We start from the raw sequence: 20,526 nt of genomic DNA, 5'->3' as shown, positions 1-20,526 counted from the left end.
CTCCAGTTCTTGACTTCAGGTGATCCACCCACCTCGGCCTCCCAAAGTGCTGGGATTACAGGCAAAAGCTGCTGTGCCTGGCCTAAAATACGTATTTTTAACTTGCCTAAGTAACAGTTTTGAATGGAGATGTTAATAATAAATAATAAAGTAAATGCAGATACCACATATATTTTTATTCTTAGTATGTCATCATGGGAGATTATTTTTTGTTTGTTTAGATATCCTAAAATGTAATAAATTATATGCTAAAGTGGGTTGTGTTTGTAAATTTACTTTTTTGCATATTCCAGATTCAAGAAAATTTTCATGGCAGATTGGCATGTTGCTACAACATAGCATTTCAGAGCAGTTGCTAGGCTTTGAGATAGTATAGTTGCACTGGCTAGGTTGGAATCAAACTATGGCTGTGCACATGATTTTCTTTCTTTTTCTTTCTTTTTTTGAGATGGAATCTGTCACTGTCGCACAGGCTGGAGTGCAGTGGCGCTCACTGCAACCTCCACCTCCTGGGATCAAGTGATTCTCCTGCTTCAGCCTCCTGAGTAGCTGGGATTACAGGCGCCCACCACCATGCCCAGCTAATTTTTTGTATTTTTTAGTAGAGAGTGGGATTCCCTTTGTTGGCCAGGCTGGTCTTGAACTCCTGACCTTGTGATCCGCCTGCTTGGCCTTCCAAAGTGCTGGGATTACAGGCATGAGCCACCGTGCCCAGCCTGTGTGCACATGATTTTCCATTACATTTTCTTATTTAGCTTAGTTTACATAAATTAAATTTATGAAAGCTTCCAACTCCCGGGGGATTTTTAAAATGTTACATCTTGTTCCTAGTGAAACATATGCATGTAACAGGAGATATTTCTTTTTTTTTTTTTTCTTTTTTTTTTTTTTTTTGAGACAGAGTCTCTGTCACCCAGGCTGGAGTACAGTGGCACAATCTTGGCTCACTGCATCCTCCGTCTTCAGGGTTCAAGCGATTTTCCTGCCTCAGCCTCCCAAGTAGTTGGGATTACAGGTGTGTGCCACCATGCCTGGCTAATTTTTGTATTTTTGGTAGAGACGGGGTTTCACCGTGTTGGTCAGGCTGGTCTTGAACTCCTGACCTTGGGTGATCTGCCTCCCAAAGTGCTGGGATTACAGGCGTGAGCCACCACACCTGGCCTAACAGGAGGTTTTTTTTTTTTTGGAGATGGAATCTTGCTCTGTCGCCCAGGCTGGAGTGCAGTGGCACCATCTCGGCTCACTGCAACCTCCGCCTCCTGGGTTCAAGCAATTCTCCTGCCTTAGCCTCCTGAGTAGCTGGGATTACAGGTGCCTGCCACTACGCCTGTATTTTTAGTAGAGACGGGGTTTCACCATGTTGATCAGGCTGGTCTTGAACCCCTGACCTCGTGATCCACCCTCCTCGGCCTCCCAAAGTGCTGGGATTACAGGTGTGAGCCACTGCACCCGGCCAACAGGAGGTATTTCTAAACCAATCTAATTTACAGTTGGTTGTTCCCTGTGGACAAGTTGGGAATGTCATGGGCTATTAGAGCTTATCTGTTACCTTCCATTCCCTTTGTAGGTGGCGAACACGTCTATTACTTTTATTAGAAGAAGGACAGGAGGGAGACAGGAAGAAATGACTCCTTAACTGGCTGGAATAAACTAGTACCACCATTTTTGTTGGCAATGCAGTAAAAGGGAGGGAAACCAGTATCTCAGTCGAGAAGTTTGTCTCTTTCCCTACAGCTGCATGAATAGATTAGACTCAGTTCTTGTTTGGGGCCTTCATCTTTCCTCACTTTCAAAATATCCTGGATATCCTAGTCATAGAGACTGTGTAGGGATTATACACAATTTAGAGATGTCATGGTTTCTTTCTGTCAGAAATAACTGCTCATTGTAAGAATGTGAACCCCTTTAAAGTAAGGTTCTACTAAATTCAGGAGATAAGTGCATCACTAAAGGAATTTCTGCAAGTTTAAAAAAAGATCAGGCAAGCATTTTTCAGTAACCTGCATTTCTATCAAAACATGTTGTATTTAATGGGGAATGTTTTATTTATATTATATAAAATGTATAAATATGTATTATTCACTGCTGCTTGTTTGGCTTAGTGTAAAACTTTCTCTTGGTGTATGTTTTAAAAAGCATGGTGGAATTTGTAAACTCTTTGGACAACTTGTCTGTCTTTAATAGACATTGTTGTATGAATCGGCATTTAATTTCTAGTTCCATATCTATCTCTAATTCACTCTGTGACTTAGGATAAATTTTCTAACCTTTTTCCATTAAACAGAACTAAATTTTATTTGCCTTTTACCTACGTCACCATGTCTGAGTATTAATGATGTAGACTTTAAGTGGTTTGTGTACCTCTGAATCATTCTATAAATGTAAACAACATTTTATGGTTTTTGGAATATGAAAATACATGAAACTTTCTGCAAAAGTATTTTGCTTATTAATGTTAAACACCACTGCCACTTAAAAAATAATAATCAGTCTATTACAAGACAGATCTAGAGTCTCATTGCAGGTCCTATAGGTAGGAACAGGAATTGCTAGTCAAAGTCATAGACTTGATGTGCAGTTTTTGTGAGTTCTGGCCTTATCAGTGTCTTTTAAAGTGCACTAGGAGATTGAATATGTTGTCAGCTTGGAGCGTGATAGAAAAGGCAGCAATAAGGTTAATAGACTAAGTTTATTTTATTGGTTCATATTTATGGGTTCAGTGATCATGATGCGTATACTTTGGTTGAACTCTAGAGTTTACATGTTGCTGTATGTTGGCAGTCCTTATCAAATTGAACTCTGAATAGTAATCTCTGCAGTTGCCCAAATGGGAGGGAAAATAATCATCTAGCAATTGTTAGACTTGACCACCTGGTAAATAAACTACCAGGGTTAAGTAAGTATTTTGGAGGTATGTTCTGAAGTTTGGGAAGTACTGGTAATTTTCGAAGTGTACTTAGTTGCTTCAGAGAATTAGTGTGCCTCTAAAGTGCTGTGGGACTTAAGGATACCATTCACTATTTCATAGAAAAGAACTTTGGCCAGAAGACTTCTTGGCAAGTTTTAGTCTACTAACTTAAGAACATATTTGTTCTTATGTCCTTTGGTCTGCCTTTTAAAGATGTCTGACTTCATCCTTCCTGGCCCAATAACTATAGGCTAGAAGCCAGAAGTTGCTTTTATAGCCCTGTTTCTTGCCACTGTCTTCTCTTACCCTCTTACAATGTTGCTTCTTACTTCCTTATTAATCTCTTTTTATACAATTTATTATTTTGTACTGTAATTATTTGTTTTCATATCCATGTCTTGGCCATGGGAGTGCAGGGCAAAGTCTGTTTTGTTTAAAGTAATTCCATTACCAAGCAATATGCTTGGCACTTAGTAAACACTCAGTATATGTTTAAATGAATGAACATTCTCATATGTATATATAGGTAATTGACAATTAGAAAAGTAAAAACTTTTTAGTAGTCTAATTTTGTGCGTGTACTTAGCTAGTGGCTACTATACTAGGAGCTATGGCCCAAATATCCAAATGGTATTTGCAACTGATGAATGTATGTATATATTTTCTTCCCAAGTAAATCTAGGGTTATTTCTTCCACGTGATATTCATTCATGAAAGCCCCTAATTACTTAAGGGGAAGATGAAAGTACTATGGTCTGAATGTTGGTGTCCCCCCAAAATTCATGTTGGACATCTCAAAAAAAATATATATGAAAGGAGCCTGCTTTTTATCATGAGAGGACGCAGAAGGTGCCATCTGTGAAGAATGGGTCCTCACTAGACTCCAAGTTTGCTGATGCTTTAATTTTGAACTTCCCAGCCTGCAGAACTGTGAGCAATAAATTTCTGTTTATAGCCAGGCACGGTGGCTCACGCCTGTAATCCCAGCACTTTGGGAGGCTGAGGTGGGCGGATCACGAGGTCGGGAGATCGAGACCATCCTGGCTAACACGGTGAAACCCCGTTTCTACTAAAAATATGAAAAATTAGCCGGGCATGGTGGTGGGTGCCTCTAGTCCCAGCTACTCAGGTGGCTGAGGCAGGAGAATGGCATGGACTTGAGAGGCGGAGGTTGCAGTGAGCCGAGATTGTGCCACTGCACTCCAGCCTGGGCAGCAGAGCGAGACTCCGTCTCAAAAAAAAAAAAAAGAAAAATTCTGTTTATAAATTGCCTAGTTGGCTGGGCATTGTGGGCTCATGCCTGTCATCCCAGCACTTTGGGAGGCTGAGGTGGGTGGATCACTTGAGTCCAGGAGTTCCAGATCAGCCTGGACAATGGGGTGAAAACTCTGCCTCTACAAAAAAATTAAAAAAAAAAGCCTTAGTCAGGCATGGTGGTTCACGCCTGTCGTCCTACCTACTTGGGAGGCTGAGGTGGGAGGATCACTTGAGCCTGGGAGGTTGAGGCTGCAGTGAGCCATGATCACGCCACTGTACTCCAGCCTGGGCAACAGAATGAGACCCTGTCTCAAAAAATAAATAAATACTAAGTTGCCTAGTCTAAGGTATTTTGTTATAGTAGCCCAAACAGACTAAGACAGAAAGTTTTCATTTGAAAAGAAGTAGAAGTACCAATATATGTGTATCTTTAATAAGTATTAACAAATGTGAAAGTCAACTCCATTTTTACTTACTTTGTCCAGTATGGTCTTATCTTTTTTTTCTTTCTTTCTTTGAGAGGAGTTTCGCTCTTGTTGCCGAGGCTGGAGTGCAATGGTACGATCTGGGCTCACCACAACTTCCGCCTCCCAGGTTCAAGCTATTCTCCTGCCTCAGCCTCCTGAGTAGCTGGGATTATAGGCATGTGCCACCACGCCTGGCTAATTTTGTATTTTTGGTAGAGACGGGGTTGCTCCATGTTGGTCAGGCTGGTCTTGAACTCCTGACCTCAGGTAATCTGCCCCTGAGATTACAGGTGTGAGCCGCCGGGCCTGGCCCAGTATGGTCTTACCAAAGGAATAATCTGAACACAGATCTCAGAGTCAGACTTTTTTTTAAATTCACTTTCATTCTTTTAAAATAAAAATAAACGTATTATTGCATTATGACAATATAGAAAGTAGAGAAAAGAAAATTATTAGTACTTATTTTCTGTTTCTCTTATGTGTATGAATTTTTATATAGCTACAGTCAGACTCATTGTAAAATTCTGATTTCTTTGACATTACATCAGAAGCATTTTTCACATATTTATATTGCTTTTATAACCATCACTTTGGTTTTTTTGGTTGTTGTTGTTCCCCCCACCCCCGAGATGGAGTGTTGCTCTGTCACCCATGCTGGAGAGCAGTGGTGCGATCTCGACTCACTGCAGCCTCCGCCTCCCGGGTTCAAGTGATTCTTCTGCCTCAGCCTCCCAAGTAACTGAGATTACAGGCACCCGCCACCACGTCTGGCTAATTTTTGTATTCTTAGTAGAGACAGGCTTTCACCATGTTGGCCAGGCTGGTCTCGAACTCTTGACCTCGTGATCCACCCGCCTCGGCCTCCCGAAGTGCTGGGATTACAGGCATGAGCCACCCTGCCCGGCCCTTGTTTTTTATTAAGACAGTGTTTTGCTCTGTCACCCAGGCTGGAGTGCAGTGACATGGTCATAGCTCACTGTAGCCTCAACCTTCCAGGATCAGACAATCCTCCCTCTTCAGCCTCTTGAGTAGCTGGGACTATAGGTGTATGCCACTACTCCAGGCTAATTTTTTTATTTTATGTTTTTAGAGATGGAGGTCTCACTATGTTGCCCAGACTGGTCTTGAACTCCTGAGCTGAAGCGATCCTCCCACCTCAGCCTCCTGAAGTGCTGGGATTACAGGCATGAGCCACTGTGCCTGGCCATAACCATAATTTTTTTAAAAAACATTTGTTTATTGTATTATATTATACTATATTACATATATATTTTTTGAGATGGAGTCTTGCTTTGTTGCCCAGGCTGGAGTGCAGTGGCGTGATCTCAGTTCACTGCAACCTCCGTCTCCTGGATGGATTCAAGCGATTCTCCTGCGTCAGCCTCCTGAGTAGCTGGGATTACAAGCACCCACTACCATGCCCAGCTTATAACCATCACTTTGGATGCCTAATATTTCACAAACATCCAACAATAAGAGAATGATTACCTTGGCACTATTTTTTTGTTAAAAAGTAATGCCGTTTTTATTTAATAAATACATTTTGTGTGTGTGTAGCTTTAGGTACTAGTAGTATTTTCTATATTTGCCGTTATTCCCTTAGTCTAGTTTATCATAAGTGTAACTACTGGTCAGAGAATGTGGATTTTTTTTTTTTTTTTTTTTTTTGAGATGGAGTTTCGCTCTTGTTGCCCAGGCTGGAGTGCAATGGCGTGATCTTGGCTCACCGCAACCACCGCCTCCTGGGTTCAAGCGATTCTCCTGCCTCAGCCTCCTGAGTAGCCAGGATAACAGGCATGCACCACCATGCTCAGCTAATTTTGTATTTTTAGTAGGATGGGGTTTCTCCATGTTGGTCAGGCTGGTCGCAAACTCCTGACCTCAGGTGATCCACCCACCTTGGCCTCCCAAAGTGTTGAGATTACAGATGTGAGCCACCACGCCTGGCCAAGAATATGGATATTTTTAATGGCTGTTGATACGCATTGAGATCACGAGTTTTTTTTTTTTTTTTTTTTTTTTTTTTTTACCTGTGGCTCAGAAGCACATGTATTAGTTGTTTCACCTCTGAAAGAAAGAGCACCTTAAGATGGAACTTAAAATTAGATCCATATTCAGAAACATATAAATTTTTCTGAAAGTGGGAAAGGTCTAAGTAGTCTTGGCCTTTTTCCTAAAGCAAGTAAATGGTAATGGTTTTTCAGTAGTGTTTTTTGGCTTGGGGCCAAAGGTGTAGGACCTTACTCTTTGATCTTATGATTGTATGTCTGAAATTTTCTATGAAGCTTATGTACTGGCTCAGCAGTTGTGTAATATACGTGCAATAGAGATTTCATTAAAAGGGGAAAAAGACAAATTTGAGATTTTTACAGATGAGGCATTTTTATGGCAATGTTTCTATTAGCCTACTCTGATAAAAATTTGTTGACTTTTATTTTTTAAATAACTTAAAAGATAATTGAAGCATGTTCTTAAAATGTTATTGTGCAAGGTGTGAATTTTAAAGAATCCTATTTGTAAGTTACATTAAGCTTTAGGAAATTTCTTTTGTTGATTCTTTAAAAGGTAACTGTTGGTTGATACTTAAGATACATTAATTTTTCCTGCAGATATACATTAGAAAAAGACATGCTTGTGAAACAGATTTTACTTGTGTGGAATTGCAGCTGAGTTTTAGTTCCACAGATGTGCTGTCTGCCTGATCTTAAATCGATCTCTTAATTTTTCTTTACAGATTTACAAATCTATAGTAGAATGGTAATTTAAGATGGATATTATTACCTTTTCTAATCTCTGTGTTATAATAGAAGTCCCTTTTTGTCTAGAGACATGTGTATTTAGCATAGTCATGGGTCCCAAATTTTACAATCTCTTTCATCCCCAAATATCCTTGTTTTTATAGTCAAGCAGTAATGGATTCCCATAAGCTTTAGTTCCAAATAAAGTGGCTAAAAGATTTTAAGTACTCTTCCTGAGTATGAGAAGAAAGAAGTGATGATTTTTCAGGAGAGGGAAGTGATGCTGCATTTGTCTTATATTCTCGAGTCTTAGTTGTACTCAGATTTTTGTGACATACTTCTGGAAGTCTTGTTGAGTAGTTAACATTGATACTGTAGCTACAGTATCATGGCTGTTTTTTAGAGATTATATAGTGAGGAGTCAATGGGTGAAAGAATAAGTAAGAATAATTGTAAAGGTCTAGAAAATTAGAGCACAAAAGTCCCCCATGTATTTAAGTTTCACCATTCAATTAGTGTGACTTATTATTTTAGACTTATAATTTTCTTCAGAGCGTACTTTATGGATACGTGTTAGGAGCTGTTAAATGTAAATGGTCCTATTCCTTTGGCTGTAAACATGCTGTTGTATTTGGTGGAGATTTCTGTCAGTTATTGACAATCGTTTGTTCCCTCACATTAAACAAATGTTTAGAATCTGTGATCATTCTCTTCTTCTGGAGTCTAACCTTTTCTACTCTTTTACTTTCATGTATATTCATCTTGATTTTTAACACTGTCATATCAAAATGCATTTCATCAGAAGCAGCCTAACTTGGCGTATGTTTTTTAGAGTCTGAATGCTAAATATATGTAAAAGATACCTGGGTTTCTTTTCTTTTTTTTTTGAGACTGAGTTGCGCCCTATCACCCAGGCTGGAGTGCAGTGGCATGGTCTCGGCTTGCTGCAACCTCTGCCTCCCAGGCTCAAGCAATTCTCCTGCCTCAGCCTCCCAAGTAGCTGGGATTACAGGCGCATGCCACCACACCTGGCTAATTTCTATATTTTTAGTAGACATGGGGTTTCACCATGTTGGCCAGGCTGATCTCGATCTGCTGACCTCAGGTGATCCTCCTGCCTTAGCCTCCCAAACTGCTGGGATTGCAGGCATGAGCCACTGCGCGCAGCCAATATCTGGGTTTCTTAAACCCATTTCAGTTATCCAATATCTGACTCTTTTGCCCATTCCTAACATATAGAAACTTTATTATCTGTACCCAGCACTAAATCTATCAGATCATTAGGCTCCTTGAAGGTTCCTATAACATCAGAGAAAATAACATTGCCATTTTCTTCCATTCTTATTTATTTTTCTAAGTCCTTCTCTTCTGTGTTAGACTACCCTTATCCAAGAACTAAACTTTTTAAGTAAAGGTGGAAATGTAATTTTTTCCCCTTCTCTCTTCCATATGAATGTAGACTAGAACTACACTGATAAAAAAATTTCTTATTATTCTCAGGCGTGAAATTATGTTGGGGCCTACACATCTGTTTTTTAAGGTGTTTATAGAATAGCCAGGGTAAGCATGGCATGTGTAATTTTTTTTTTTTTCTTTTGAGACCGTCTCGCTCTGTCACCCAGGCTGGAGTGCAGTGGCGTGATCTTGGCTCACTGCAACCTCCACCTCCCGGGTTCAAGCGATTCTGCCTGAGTCTCCCAAGTAGCTGGGACTACAGGTGCACGCCACCACGCCCGGCTAATTTTTGTATTTTTAGTAGAGATGGGGTTTCACCATTTGGGTCAGGCTGGTCTTGAACTCCTGACCTCGTGATCCTCCTGCCTCGGCCTCCCAAAGTGCTGGGATTGCAGGCATGAGCCACCGCTCCCAGCTGGCATGTGTAATTTTTATTTTATTTTATTGAGACAGTCTTGCTCTGTTGCCCATGCTGGAGTGCAATGGCACAATCTCGGCTCACTGCAAACTCCACCTCATGGGCTCATGTGATTCTCCCACCTCAGCCTCCTGGGTAGCTGGGACCACAGGTGCATGCCACCACACTTGGTTAAATTTTTGTAGAAGCAGATTTTCGACTTGGTCTAAAACTCCTGGACTCAAGCGATCCCCACACTTTGGTCTCCCACAGGTGTGAGCCACCACACCCGACCATAATATTTTTTGAAGATAGAAAGGCTACATATTCACTATTTTGGTTTTTAATTTAAAATTTTATTAATAAAAATTGTATGCATTTAAGGTGTGATGTTTTGATATATATGCACATGCTGAAATGTGCATATATATCAAAAGCTAGTTAACATAATCATCTCATATAGCTATCTTTTTTTGTGTGGTGAGAACACTTAAGACCTACTCTCAGCAAATTCAAGTTTACAATATATTTATCAATTTTAGAATTTAACAGTTGGCCTTAATAAGGTTATCTGTTCATAATTCTCCAAAATGTAACATTTTTGCTTAAGAAAAATCTTTACTTTTTTTTATTTTTTGAGACAGGGTCTCACTGTGTATCCCAGGCTGGAGGGTAGTGGTGTGATCATGGCTCACTGCAACCTTGACCTCCTAGGCTCAGGCAATCCTCCTGTCTCAGCTTCCTGAGTAGCTGGGACTACAAGTGTGCGCCACCATGCCTGGCTAATTTTTATATTATTTGTAGAGACTGGATCTCGCCATATTGCCCAAGCTGCTCTTGAACTCCTAGGCTTAAGCAGCCAGCCTTGGCCTCCCAAAGTGTTGGGATTTCAGGCATGAGCCACCAGGCCCAGCCTTGACTGACTATCTGTCTATCTGTCTGTCTGTCTGTCTGTCTGTCTATTTATTTATTTAGAGACGGAGTCTCGCTCTGTTGCCCAAGCTGGAGTGCAGTGGTGCGATCTCAGCTCACTGCAGCCTCTGCCTCCCGGGTTCAAGCGATTCTCCTGTGTCAGCCTCCTGAGTAGCTGGGACTACAGGCGCCAGCCACCTTGCCTGGCTAATTTTTGTATTTTTAGTAGAGACGGGGTTTCGTCATGTTGTCCAGGCTGGTCTTGAACTCCTGACCTCAGGTAATCTGCCCGCCTCGGCCTCCCAAAGTGCTAGGATTACAAATATGAGCCACTGTGCCTGGCCAGGTGAATGGATATTTAAAGAACCAGCCTTTCCCATGACAGTGTTAATATTGACAACAAAAAAGTTGTGTTACTGAATTATGAACTTTAAACATAAAAACTAGAAGGAAGTAAAAGTACTGGTGCTTGGTTTTTATTTTGTTTACTAATCTCATAAAGTTATTGGAAATGTGATTGATACTCTTGAGCTGAAGCCTGTTTTTTTTTTTTTTATTTGTTTTGTTTTTTTTATGGAGTCAAGGTCTCACTCTGTTGCCTAGGCTGGAGTGCAGTGGCATGATCATGGCTTGCTGCAACCTCCAACTCCTGGGCTCAAGGTGTCCTTTTGCCTCAGCCTCCCAAGTGAGCTGAAACCTTTTAACTTTCTGGCTGGCAGTGAAGGCCCAAGGTTTATAGAACAAGATTAGTTAGATTTGAATAGTGTTTTATAGGTTATATAATCACTTTGCTTGCCTAATGATTTTACTTACTGTTATTCTGAATTTTTTTTTTGTTTTTTGTTTCTTTGAGACATGGTCTCACTCTGTCACCCAGGCTGAAGTGCAGTGGTGTGATCGGCTGACTGCAATTTCTGCCTCCCAGCCTCGAGCATCCTCCCGCCTCAGCCTCCCGAGTAGCCTGGATTACGAACGTGCACCACCACACCTGGCCACTTTTTGTATTTTCTATAGCGACAGGGTTTTGCCATTTTGCCCAGGCTGGTCTTGAACTCCTGGGCTCAAATGATCCTCCTGCCCCAGCCTCTCAGAGTGTTGGGATTACAGGCATGAGCCATTGCACCCAGCCTGAATGTTTTCATTTTACCTTCATAGCCTGACTGTGAAGGATATGTGTTATTTATGCATTCATCAGGAAGCCTAGAAAATTCATCAGGAAGCCTAGAAAACATGTATATATATATATATATGTTTACAACAAGAAAACTTTTAGTTTCATGTGATGTACATAAAACCTCGAGTCTGACAGATTACTATACATCAGGAGTTGACAACCCAAGGATTATGAGCTGTCCTGGAATAGGAGATGATTTTGAGTGTCAGTGTTGGATTACTTACTAGAAAAAATGTGAAGTAGATAAAGGTTATCTCTGCTGTCCTTTCACCACTTCTCTTTTCCTTTCTGTTTCTAACTCCTAGATCTTTTCTTTCTTTCTTATAGCTGCTAAAGCATTTGCCAATAATATTTAAATGCCATTCTTTTCATGTTCTTATTTTTTAAAAAGATCTTTAAGATACTCATTGAGATTAGCAAAAGGGCTGATAGCCATTTTTAGATACTGGTGCCTAGGGTGTCGGGAGAGGTGTCTTGAGGAGAGGAGAAAGTTTTTCCATCACTTCCCTTCCTTTTGCTCGTTAATCACCTGGAACAGATAGTTCCTGAAGGTGTTATTGACAGTGCTTCTATAGCTGGGAGCCAGACAGCAACTTAGGGGTCAGTTGCCACTCTTTGCCTATTATCATTGAGAGAACAAATAAATGTAGAGCTCGCCCAAGATCCTTGGTATAATTAGAACCTCAAAAATAGAAGACATACTAGTCATTTTGTAGAAATAAATGCAAAAGGAAAATCTCACAGTATGTATATGTTTATTATAAAAGTTGCCTGTGTTTGTGGTCACTTTTTAGAATAGAGTTTTGATCTCTCGTTTTCCAAAATAAGGGTGACTTCATTAATTACACTACTGTTTGAAAAAAAGTGTTTTTTAAAATTTTTGTTTTCTCTTTGTCTAACTAGATGTGATGCTGATCCTTCAGCCTTAGCCAACTATGTTGTAGCACTGGTCAAGAAGGACAAACCTGAGAAAGAATTAAAAGCCTTTTGTGCTGATCAACTTGATGTCTTTTTACAAAAAGGTAATTATTATGGGCCTTCAATCGAGTATTGAAGTAAAGATTTTAAATTTAAAACTTCCTGAAAAGTCTTGCAGATATAAGCTTGATAGGAAAGAAAGTAGTCAGAGTCCTTTGAATACTTGAATATACCCATTCATACTTAATTATTTATCATGTTTTGTTAGAACTGGTTTTTTCCCTTTCCTTCTTTGCTGCTTTCCTCTATTGAGGCAATGGCAGCTCTAATGCTTTTTAGATGATTAGGTCTTTTGCAGCTTTTGACAGAGTCTACTTGATGATTGAGGGGTAACAGTTTAAGGATAATGAAGCTGCTTATTCTTGGTGTTCATTAAGATGATGAGCTCATCAGTTTTTTTCCCCCCTTGGATGGGGCTTCTTAATATCCAAGAAGAGATGTGTATGATCCTCTTCTCTTTGTGCCTTTAACTTTTCATCTTCTTACCAAATCTGTTTCCATGGTCTACAGAGCTTCCTAAGGTTTCCCCTGTTGCCTCTCTGACCTTATCTCCTGTCATTCCCCCTCACTTGTTCTACTCTAGCCACACTGACCACCTATTTTTTGAACTATGGCAAACATGTTTCCAACTCAGGCCCTTTGAACTCGTTTTACCCTTGCCTGAAACATGGAATCTTCTCTCGCTTCTTTCTGGTCTCTTCAAATGTCATCTTCTGAAAGCGGTTTCCCCAAGTGCTCTACATACAGTGTAATACTCCATGCCTCCATCCACTCTCCTCCTTCCAACCCTGTTTTGTTTTATTTTTCTTTTTTATTTGTTTATTTTTATATCTATGTATTTTTATTTTTGTAGTGTTGGGGTCTCACTTTGTTGCCCAGGCTGATCCTTGAACTTCTTGCCTCAAGCAACTGCCCCACCTTGGCATCCCAAAGTGCTGGGATTACAAGGCATGAGCCCCTGTGCCTGACTCCTGTTTTGTTGTTTTCATGGCACTTGTCACCACCTGTCAGAGGTTTATTTGCCTGTTAATCTGTCTCTCTACCCTTTGTTTGCCTTTTGTTTGGTTAAGAGTGGAGACTTGGAACCTACAGTACTTGGTACATGGAAGATGTTCAGTAAATATTGTTGAATGGGCCAGGCGCGGTGGCTCACGCCTGTAATCCCAGCACTTTGGGAGGCCGAGGCGGGCAGATCATGAGGTCAAGAGATCGAGACCATCCTGGCCAACATGGTGAAACCCCATCTCTACTAAAAATACAAAAATTAGCTGGAGGTGGTGGCATGCGCCTGTAGTCCCAGCTACTTGGGAGGCTGAGGCAGGAGAATCACTTGAACCCGGGAGGCGGAGGTTGCAGTGAGCCAAGATCAACGCCACTGCATTCCAGCCTGGGTGACTGAGCAAGACTCCGTCTCAAAAAAAAAAAAAAAAAAAAAAATATATATATATATATATATATATATATATAGTTGAATGGATGGATAGGAATGTGAATAATACACATTTATCAGTTGATTTAGCTATTGGTGATAAGAAGATATCATTTAAAATAAGTATTTACTGAGAAAGAGAAAAGTAAGTATGGCTTCTCAATCTAAAACATAGGATTACATATTTTTTCATGCATTTTACAGCTCTTTTTGTAGAAACAAAGCAATACTGACAGAATTTTTTCCCAGTACAACAACTACTTAAAGAATTCCTCCCCAGTACAGATGTTTTCTTTTCTAAATGTGTTCATTTACATTACTTGATTTACATTAAAGATGAGTCTTGTGAAATGTAGAGCCATGAAAAAAGAGAAAGCAAAACATATTTGGTGTAAAAGGCCAAATGAATGTTTAGACGTCTAAGAATTCTTTGTTATAAAAAGTTAGAAAGGATTGGCCGGGCGCGGTGGCTCACGCCTGTAATCCCAGCACTTTGGGGGGCCGAGGCAGGTGGATCACGAGGTCAGGAGATCGAGACCATCCTGGCTAACAGGGTGAAAACCCCGTCTTTACTAAAAAAAATACAAAAAAATTAGCTGGGCATGGTGGTGGGCACCTGTAGTCCCAGCTACTCAGGAGGCCTGGGCGACAGAGCAAGACTCCATCTCAAAAAACGAAAAAAGTTAGAAAGGATTTTAGTAACTAAAAAAAAATTACATAGGTAATATATATGAGAAGGAACTATACACTACATTTTTAAAAGAATAAGAAAGTAAGTAACCATAAATTTGCCACCAGAGATAAAATCACTGTTATCAGCTTGTGTGTGTCTTTCTAGACTAGCACTGTCCAATAGAACTTTGTGCATATGGTCTATATCTACTTTCCATTTCAGTAGCCATTAGCCACATGTGGCTTTTGAGCACTTGATATCTGGTTAATAGGCCAGAGAAATTGATTTTTTTTTTTTTTTTGAGACAGAGTTTCACTCTTGTTGCCCAGGCTGGAGTGCAATGGTGCAATCTCAGCTCACTACAACCTCTACCTCCTGGGCTCAAGCAATTCTCCTACCTCAGCCTCTCGAGTAGCTGGAATTATAGGCATGCACCACCATACCTGGCTAATTTTTGTATTTTTAGTAGACAGGGTTTCACCATGTTGGCCAGGCTGGTCTCAAACTCCTGGCCTCAAGTGATCCACCCGCCTCGGCCTCCCAAAGTGCTGGGATTACAGGCGTGAGCCACTGCGCCTGGCCAGAAATTGATTTTTAAATTTAATTTTAATTAATTTTAACTCAAATTTAAAGAGCTACATGTGGCTAGTGGCTACTGTATTGGACAGTGCAACTGTAGACTTATGTCTGTGTTTATATTGCATCTTAAAATAGTATTAAGTGAACATACTCTTATAATAATATGTAATATTTTTAAAATTTAATAGTGTACCTTGAATATTGTTTTTATTTTTATTTATTTTTAATTTTTCCCAAACTCTTTGGTTTCCCAGAGAATGTTGTTTAATAGTAGATGTTTATCTTTGCCTTTTAAAAATTGAGCTATGTATCTTTCAGATTACAAAAGATAATAACATGTTATAAATTGTTTTAAATAATAATTATAAGTGAAAGTATTCTGATTATACAGGCTTTTGAAGGATCTGATTATTGTCTTAAGTTTATGTGTAATAGTTAATGAGAGCTAACAGTTTTATAATCATGGAAAAATGCTTACTACACAAATTAGTAGTGTAAAGAAATTTATAAGGAGATGCTTTTCTGTAGAAAAGATAACATTTTAGAAATAGCTTTTATGTAAAAGATGTAATAATTGCAATGTAAGCAGAATTTGTGTTGTGCTTTTAATATGCTCTTTAGCTGTTCCTTAGGGTAGGACCAATCAAAGTTACTTAGATTTGGTTTTCATAAGACATAGGCTGGATGTGGTTGCTCATGCCTGTAATCCCAGCACTTTGGGAGGCCGAGGCAGGCAGATCACCTGAGGTCAGGTGTTCAAGACCAGCTTGGCCAACATGGTGAAACCCCGTCTCTACTAAAAATACAAAAATTAGCCAGGCGTGGTGGCACATGCCTGTAATCCCACCTACTCAGGAGGCCGAGGCAGGAGAATCACTTGAACCCAGGAGGCGGAGGTTGCTGTGAGCTGAGATCGCACCACTGCACTCCAGCCTGGGCAACAGAGCAAGACTCTGTCTCAAAAACAAACAAAAAAAAGCAGTATAAATATTTGACATTAATACTTTTAGTAAATTCACCTGGTTCTCCCATTCAGTTGTCTGAGGAAGTTTCAAACAGAGCACCCTTTAAGTAAAACACAAAAAGTTAGTTTCATATCATTTTCATATCAATAAATATTTAACTGATTAAAAAAAATTTTCAGTAAAGTTTTTTGAGTTGGCAGTGCCTTTAATCCAACAATATAAAGGTATACCATGAAAGTCTCTTACCTGTTTTACATCCACTGCGTTCCCACCTACAGTACACAATTTTGTCAGTTTTTATTTTATTTCAGTTTCTTTATGCAGATAGAAACACATATAAATACATACTGTTATATCTTTGAGATCAGGTATTATCAGTATTCTTTCTTTATATAGCCACCGTGTACTCTGTTGTATAGATGTCCCATAGTTTATTTAACTAGTCTCTTATTCATGGAAATTTGAGTTGTTTCAGATCTTTTGCTATTACATACTGCAACAAATAATGTTACATATATATCATTTTCCAAGTAGGTCAGAAGGATTTAAAAACCTGGAAGTGGGATTCTCTTTCATAAAGTAGGACTCATTTTTAGTCCTACTAGCAGAGTACAAGATATCCTGTTTTCCTGAGCTTTGCTGACAATGTGTTGTCAAATTTTTGTTTTTTGTTTGCGCAATATGTAAATGTTATTTCTTCTCCTTAGAAACTTCAGGTTTTGTGGACAAACTATTCGAAAGTCTCTATACTAAGAACTACCTTCCACCTTTGGAACCAGTTAAACCTGAGCCAAAACCACTAGTCCAAGAAAAAGAAGAAATTAAAGAAGAGGTAATGCACATTTTTTCTCCTGCTTTGGGGCCTCTTAGATCCTGTCACCAGTATCCTTAGTCGGAAGTTGAGCCTTTTAAAAGTAATTGTGTATTGATTCAAGTTTCTGGATTTTAGGCATGGTACAGATTCTTCATCAGGATTTCGTAGTGGCTTGGACTGAAGAGTTGAAAAGTTTCAGATAGCTTGTTTAGAGATCCAAGAAATATTTTAGCAATATTGAGGAAGTCAGAGAAATCTTATCTAGTGACTTTTAGAAAAAGAAAACTTGGTTAAATGTAGAGAGATTGACTGAAAGTGAACTGTTAACAGATCCTCAAGAGAAATCATTAGGTATCACATTTTCATGTATATGGAGAAACCAGTTGCACTTTTTGATTATATAGAGTTTTAAAAAATAGTTAATGTAATTGTGAACATCACTGTCAACATTAGAAAGAGGATTTTAAAAATGTTTTTATAATATTGAAGTATGAAAACATGGTTATAGATGGTAACCTAATTGTTTGAGCCAAGAAGGAAATTTTACAGAGTTCTTTGTACTTCCTTTTATGTACAGACAATATAGTATAGAAGAATGTGGATTCTGTAATCAGGTTGCATGAGTTAGAATAACAGCTCTACAAGTTAACTTCTCTGTCTCACTTTGATATCAGTAAAATGAGGATCAGAGTAGTACTCATTGAGGATTAAGTGAGATTATGTATGTATGTATATATGTATGTGTGTATATATATGTGTGTGTGTGTGTGTGTGTGTGTATAGTTTCTAGTCCAGTGCCTGGCACATAAATGTTGGTTATCATGCAGAAATATTTCCCAGTATTTATCTTTATTACATTTATTCTGAAGGTAAAATGAATTTTTAATTTAGAAATAATTTTAAACTTAAATAAAAATTACAAGAGGCCGGGCATGGTGGTTCATGCCTGTAATCCCAGTACTTTGGGAGGCCTAGGTGGGCGGATCACCTGAGGTCAGAAGTTTGAAATCAGCCTTGCCAACATGGGGAACCCTGCCTCTACTAAAAATACAAAATATTAGTTGGGCGTAGTGGCAGGCGTCTGTAATCCCAGTTACTTGGGAGGCTGAGGCAGGAGAATTGCTTGAACCCGGGCGGCGGAGGTTGCAGTGAGCCGAGATCGTACTGTTGCACTCCAGCCTGGGCAACAAGAGCAAAACTGCCTCAGAAAGAAAAAAAAATTACAAGAATAATACCCAAAACACCCATATGACATCTATCTAGATAAACTTTTTTTTCGGTAGAGATGGAGTCTCCTTATGTTGCCCAGGTTGGTCTTGAACTCCCACCTCTGCCTCCCAAAGCTCTGGGGTTATAGGTGTTCTAGATATACTTACTGAAAATTTGCCCCATCTGCTCTCTTTGAATATCCATATGATTTTTTTCTCAGTCATTTGAGTAGTGAGTCACATACTTCATGTCTTTTTGCCCCTAAGTAAAGTACTTCAGTGTGTATTTCCTACGAGTAAGGAATATTCTCTTAGGTAACTATGATACTGTGATCAAGTTTAGTAAATTTAACATCCATATAGTACTTTAATGTATTATCTGTATTCAGTTTTATCAATTGATCAAGCAATGTCCTTTTTTATTTCCTTTTAAAAAAGTTTTTTGTTGTTGTTTAAGAGACAGGGTTTCACTATGTTGCCCAGGCTGGTCTTGAACTCCTGAGCTTAAGTGATCCTCCTGACTTGGCCTCCTGAAGTGCTGGGAGTACAGGCATGAGCCACTGCACCCAATCCCAGGTGTTTCTTTTTTATAGCATGTTCTTTTCCTCTCCATTTTCAGGATTGATTCTAAGGATTAGATATCATTTAGTTATCATTTCCGATTCATTTTTAAATGCTAGGCTGATTGACCTGATCCAACATTAAAAGAAAAAATGTGGCTATATTTATGAAGATCAACTGAGACTGCTGTCTGTTTTTTCTTTTTATATCATGCCCTGTAATTATCTCATCGGGTTCTCTCAAAATTGGAGAGGCTTGTTGGATGTGTCTTCAAGTACTGGAAATAGGAAGAAACCTTTCTGTTTTTTACCTTTCTGGTTTGTTTTTTTTTGAGATGGAGTCTGCTGCATCGCCCAGGTTGGAGTGCAGTGGTGCCATCTCAGCTCACTGCAACTTCCACCTCCTGGGTTCAAGCGATTCTCCTGCCTCAGCCTCCCAAGTAGCTGGAATTACAGGCATGTGCCACCATGCCTGGCTAATTTTTGTATTTTTAGTAGAGACGGGGTTTCACCATATTGGCCAGGCTGGTCTTGAACTCCTGACCTCGCGATCCACCCACCTCGGCCTCCTAAAGTGCTGGGATTACAAGGGTGAGCCACTGCGCCTGGCCACCTTTCTGGGTTTTTTTAGACAGAGTCTCATTCTGTCACTCAGGGAGGAGTGCGGGGGCGCGATCTCGGCCCATTGCAACCTCTACCTTTCAGGTTCAGGCGATTATTCTGCTTCAGCCTCCTGGGTAGCTGGGATTATAGGCCCTGCCACCACGCTTGCCTAATTTTTTTTTTTTTTTTTTTTTTTTTTTAGTAGAGACGGTTTCACCAAGTTGACCAGGCTGGTCTTAAACTCTTGACCTCAAGTGACCTGCTTGCCTCGGCCTCCCAAAGTGCTGGGATTATAGGCATGAGCCACTGTGCCAGGGCTGGAAGAAACCTTTCTTGAGTACTTTCATAGACATTTTTCTTTGGTACTTTATAGTATATAATTTTTGGTCTATGGTATAGATTATGTTTTTTGTAAGTTAAAATTTTTTGTGACATGTTTTTTACAGTCATTGAATTTCAGTGGTTTAGATGTATCTGTATGAGAGGCAGCTGATTTGAATATAAGAGAAAATTTGCATTATCTTGAGTTTATTTATTTAATTTTTTGAGATGAAGTTTCATTCTTACTGCCCAGGCTGGAGTGCAATGGTGTAGTCTCGGCTCACTGCCACCTCTACCTCCTGGATTCAAGCGATTCTCCTGCCTCAGTCTCCCAAGTAGCTGGGATTACAGGTGCCCACCACCACTCCTGGCTAATTTTTTTGTATTTTTAGTAGAGATGGAGTTTCACCATGTTGGCCAGGCTGGTCTTGAACACCTGACCTCAGGTGATTCGCCTGCCTCAGCCTCCCAAAGTGCTGGGATTACAGGTGTGAGCCACCGCACCCAGCCTGTCTTGAGTTTTGAAAGAACAGTTTAAAAAAAAAAACAAAACTGTTATACTATCTTTTTTGTATCTTTGTAGATACGATTTTGAGAACTGTGAGAAATGGATAATGCCAGTTTCTGTGTAGAGCCACCCCAACTGACAGCTTTCCGGCGTTTCTCATTTTCTAAGTTTTATACATAACTTAATCGTAATTACTGAAATAAATTATAGTTCATTTAGTAGTGCATAAACATAATTGTTTTTAGTATTTCTGTTAGATAATAGAGTAGGAAAGGAGTTTGAGGTGGCACACATCTTTGGCTAATTGTCTTTTTCTGCTCTGTGCTTAGTTGCTCTGAACAGGATATAGAGAAGCAAATCTAGGGATTACCCATTTTAACTTTCTTCCTTGGTCTTTGGCTACATTGGGTTCCATTTGTGGTTTTCTAATTAGACTATTGATCACCAGGGTAAGAGAATTTGGATCATTGGCACCAACTCATCCTGCTTCTGGAAAAACAACTTGGTAGACATGTGCCATGATTTATGAAGCACACTGCCTTCATTTCCTCTTTTCTTTACCTCATCTTTTTCCTTAAAT

General features: G+C 39.6%; 1 protein-coding gene across 4 annotated transcripts in view; it reads left to right on the top strand.

The window, feature by feature from the left end:
- The window catches only part of RBM27 (RNA binding motif protein 27), an 86,938-nt gene that overhangs the window by 3,381 nt on the left and 63,031 nt on the right, over positions 1 to 20,526 (top strand). For all 4 annotated transcript variants that reach the window (XM_055285779.2, XM_055285780.2, XM_063642701.1 and 1 more), the window contains exons 2-3: positions 12,212 to 12,330; positions 16,640 to 16,764. In XM_055285779.2, the coding sequence (XP_055141754.1) occupies positions 12,212 to 12,330; positions 16,640 to 16,764 (244 nt within the window). The remainder of the gene's footprint in view (positions 1 to 12,211; positions 12,331 to 16,639; positions 16,765 to 20,526) is intronic.

This window comes from Symphalangus syndactylus, chromosome 7 (genome assembly GCF_028878055.3).
Source record: "Symphalangus syndactylus isolate Jambi chromosome 7, NHGRI_mSymSyn1-v2.1_pri, whole genome shotgun sequence".
Taxonomy (NCBI): domain Eukaryota; kingdom Metazoa; phylum Chordata; class Mammalia; order Primates; family Hylobatidae; genus Symphalangus; species Symphalangus syndactylus.
The sequence above is the reverse complement of the archived record's forward strand: the minus strand, read 5'-3'. Positions and strand labels throughout refer to the sequence as shown.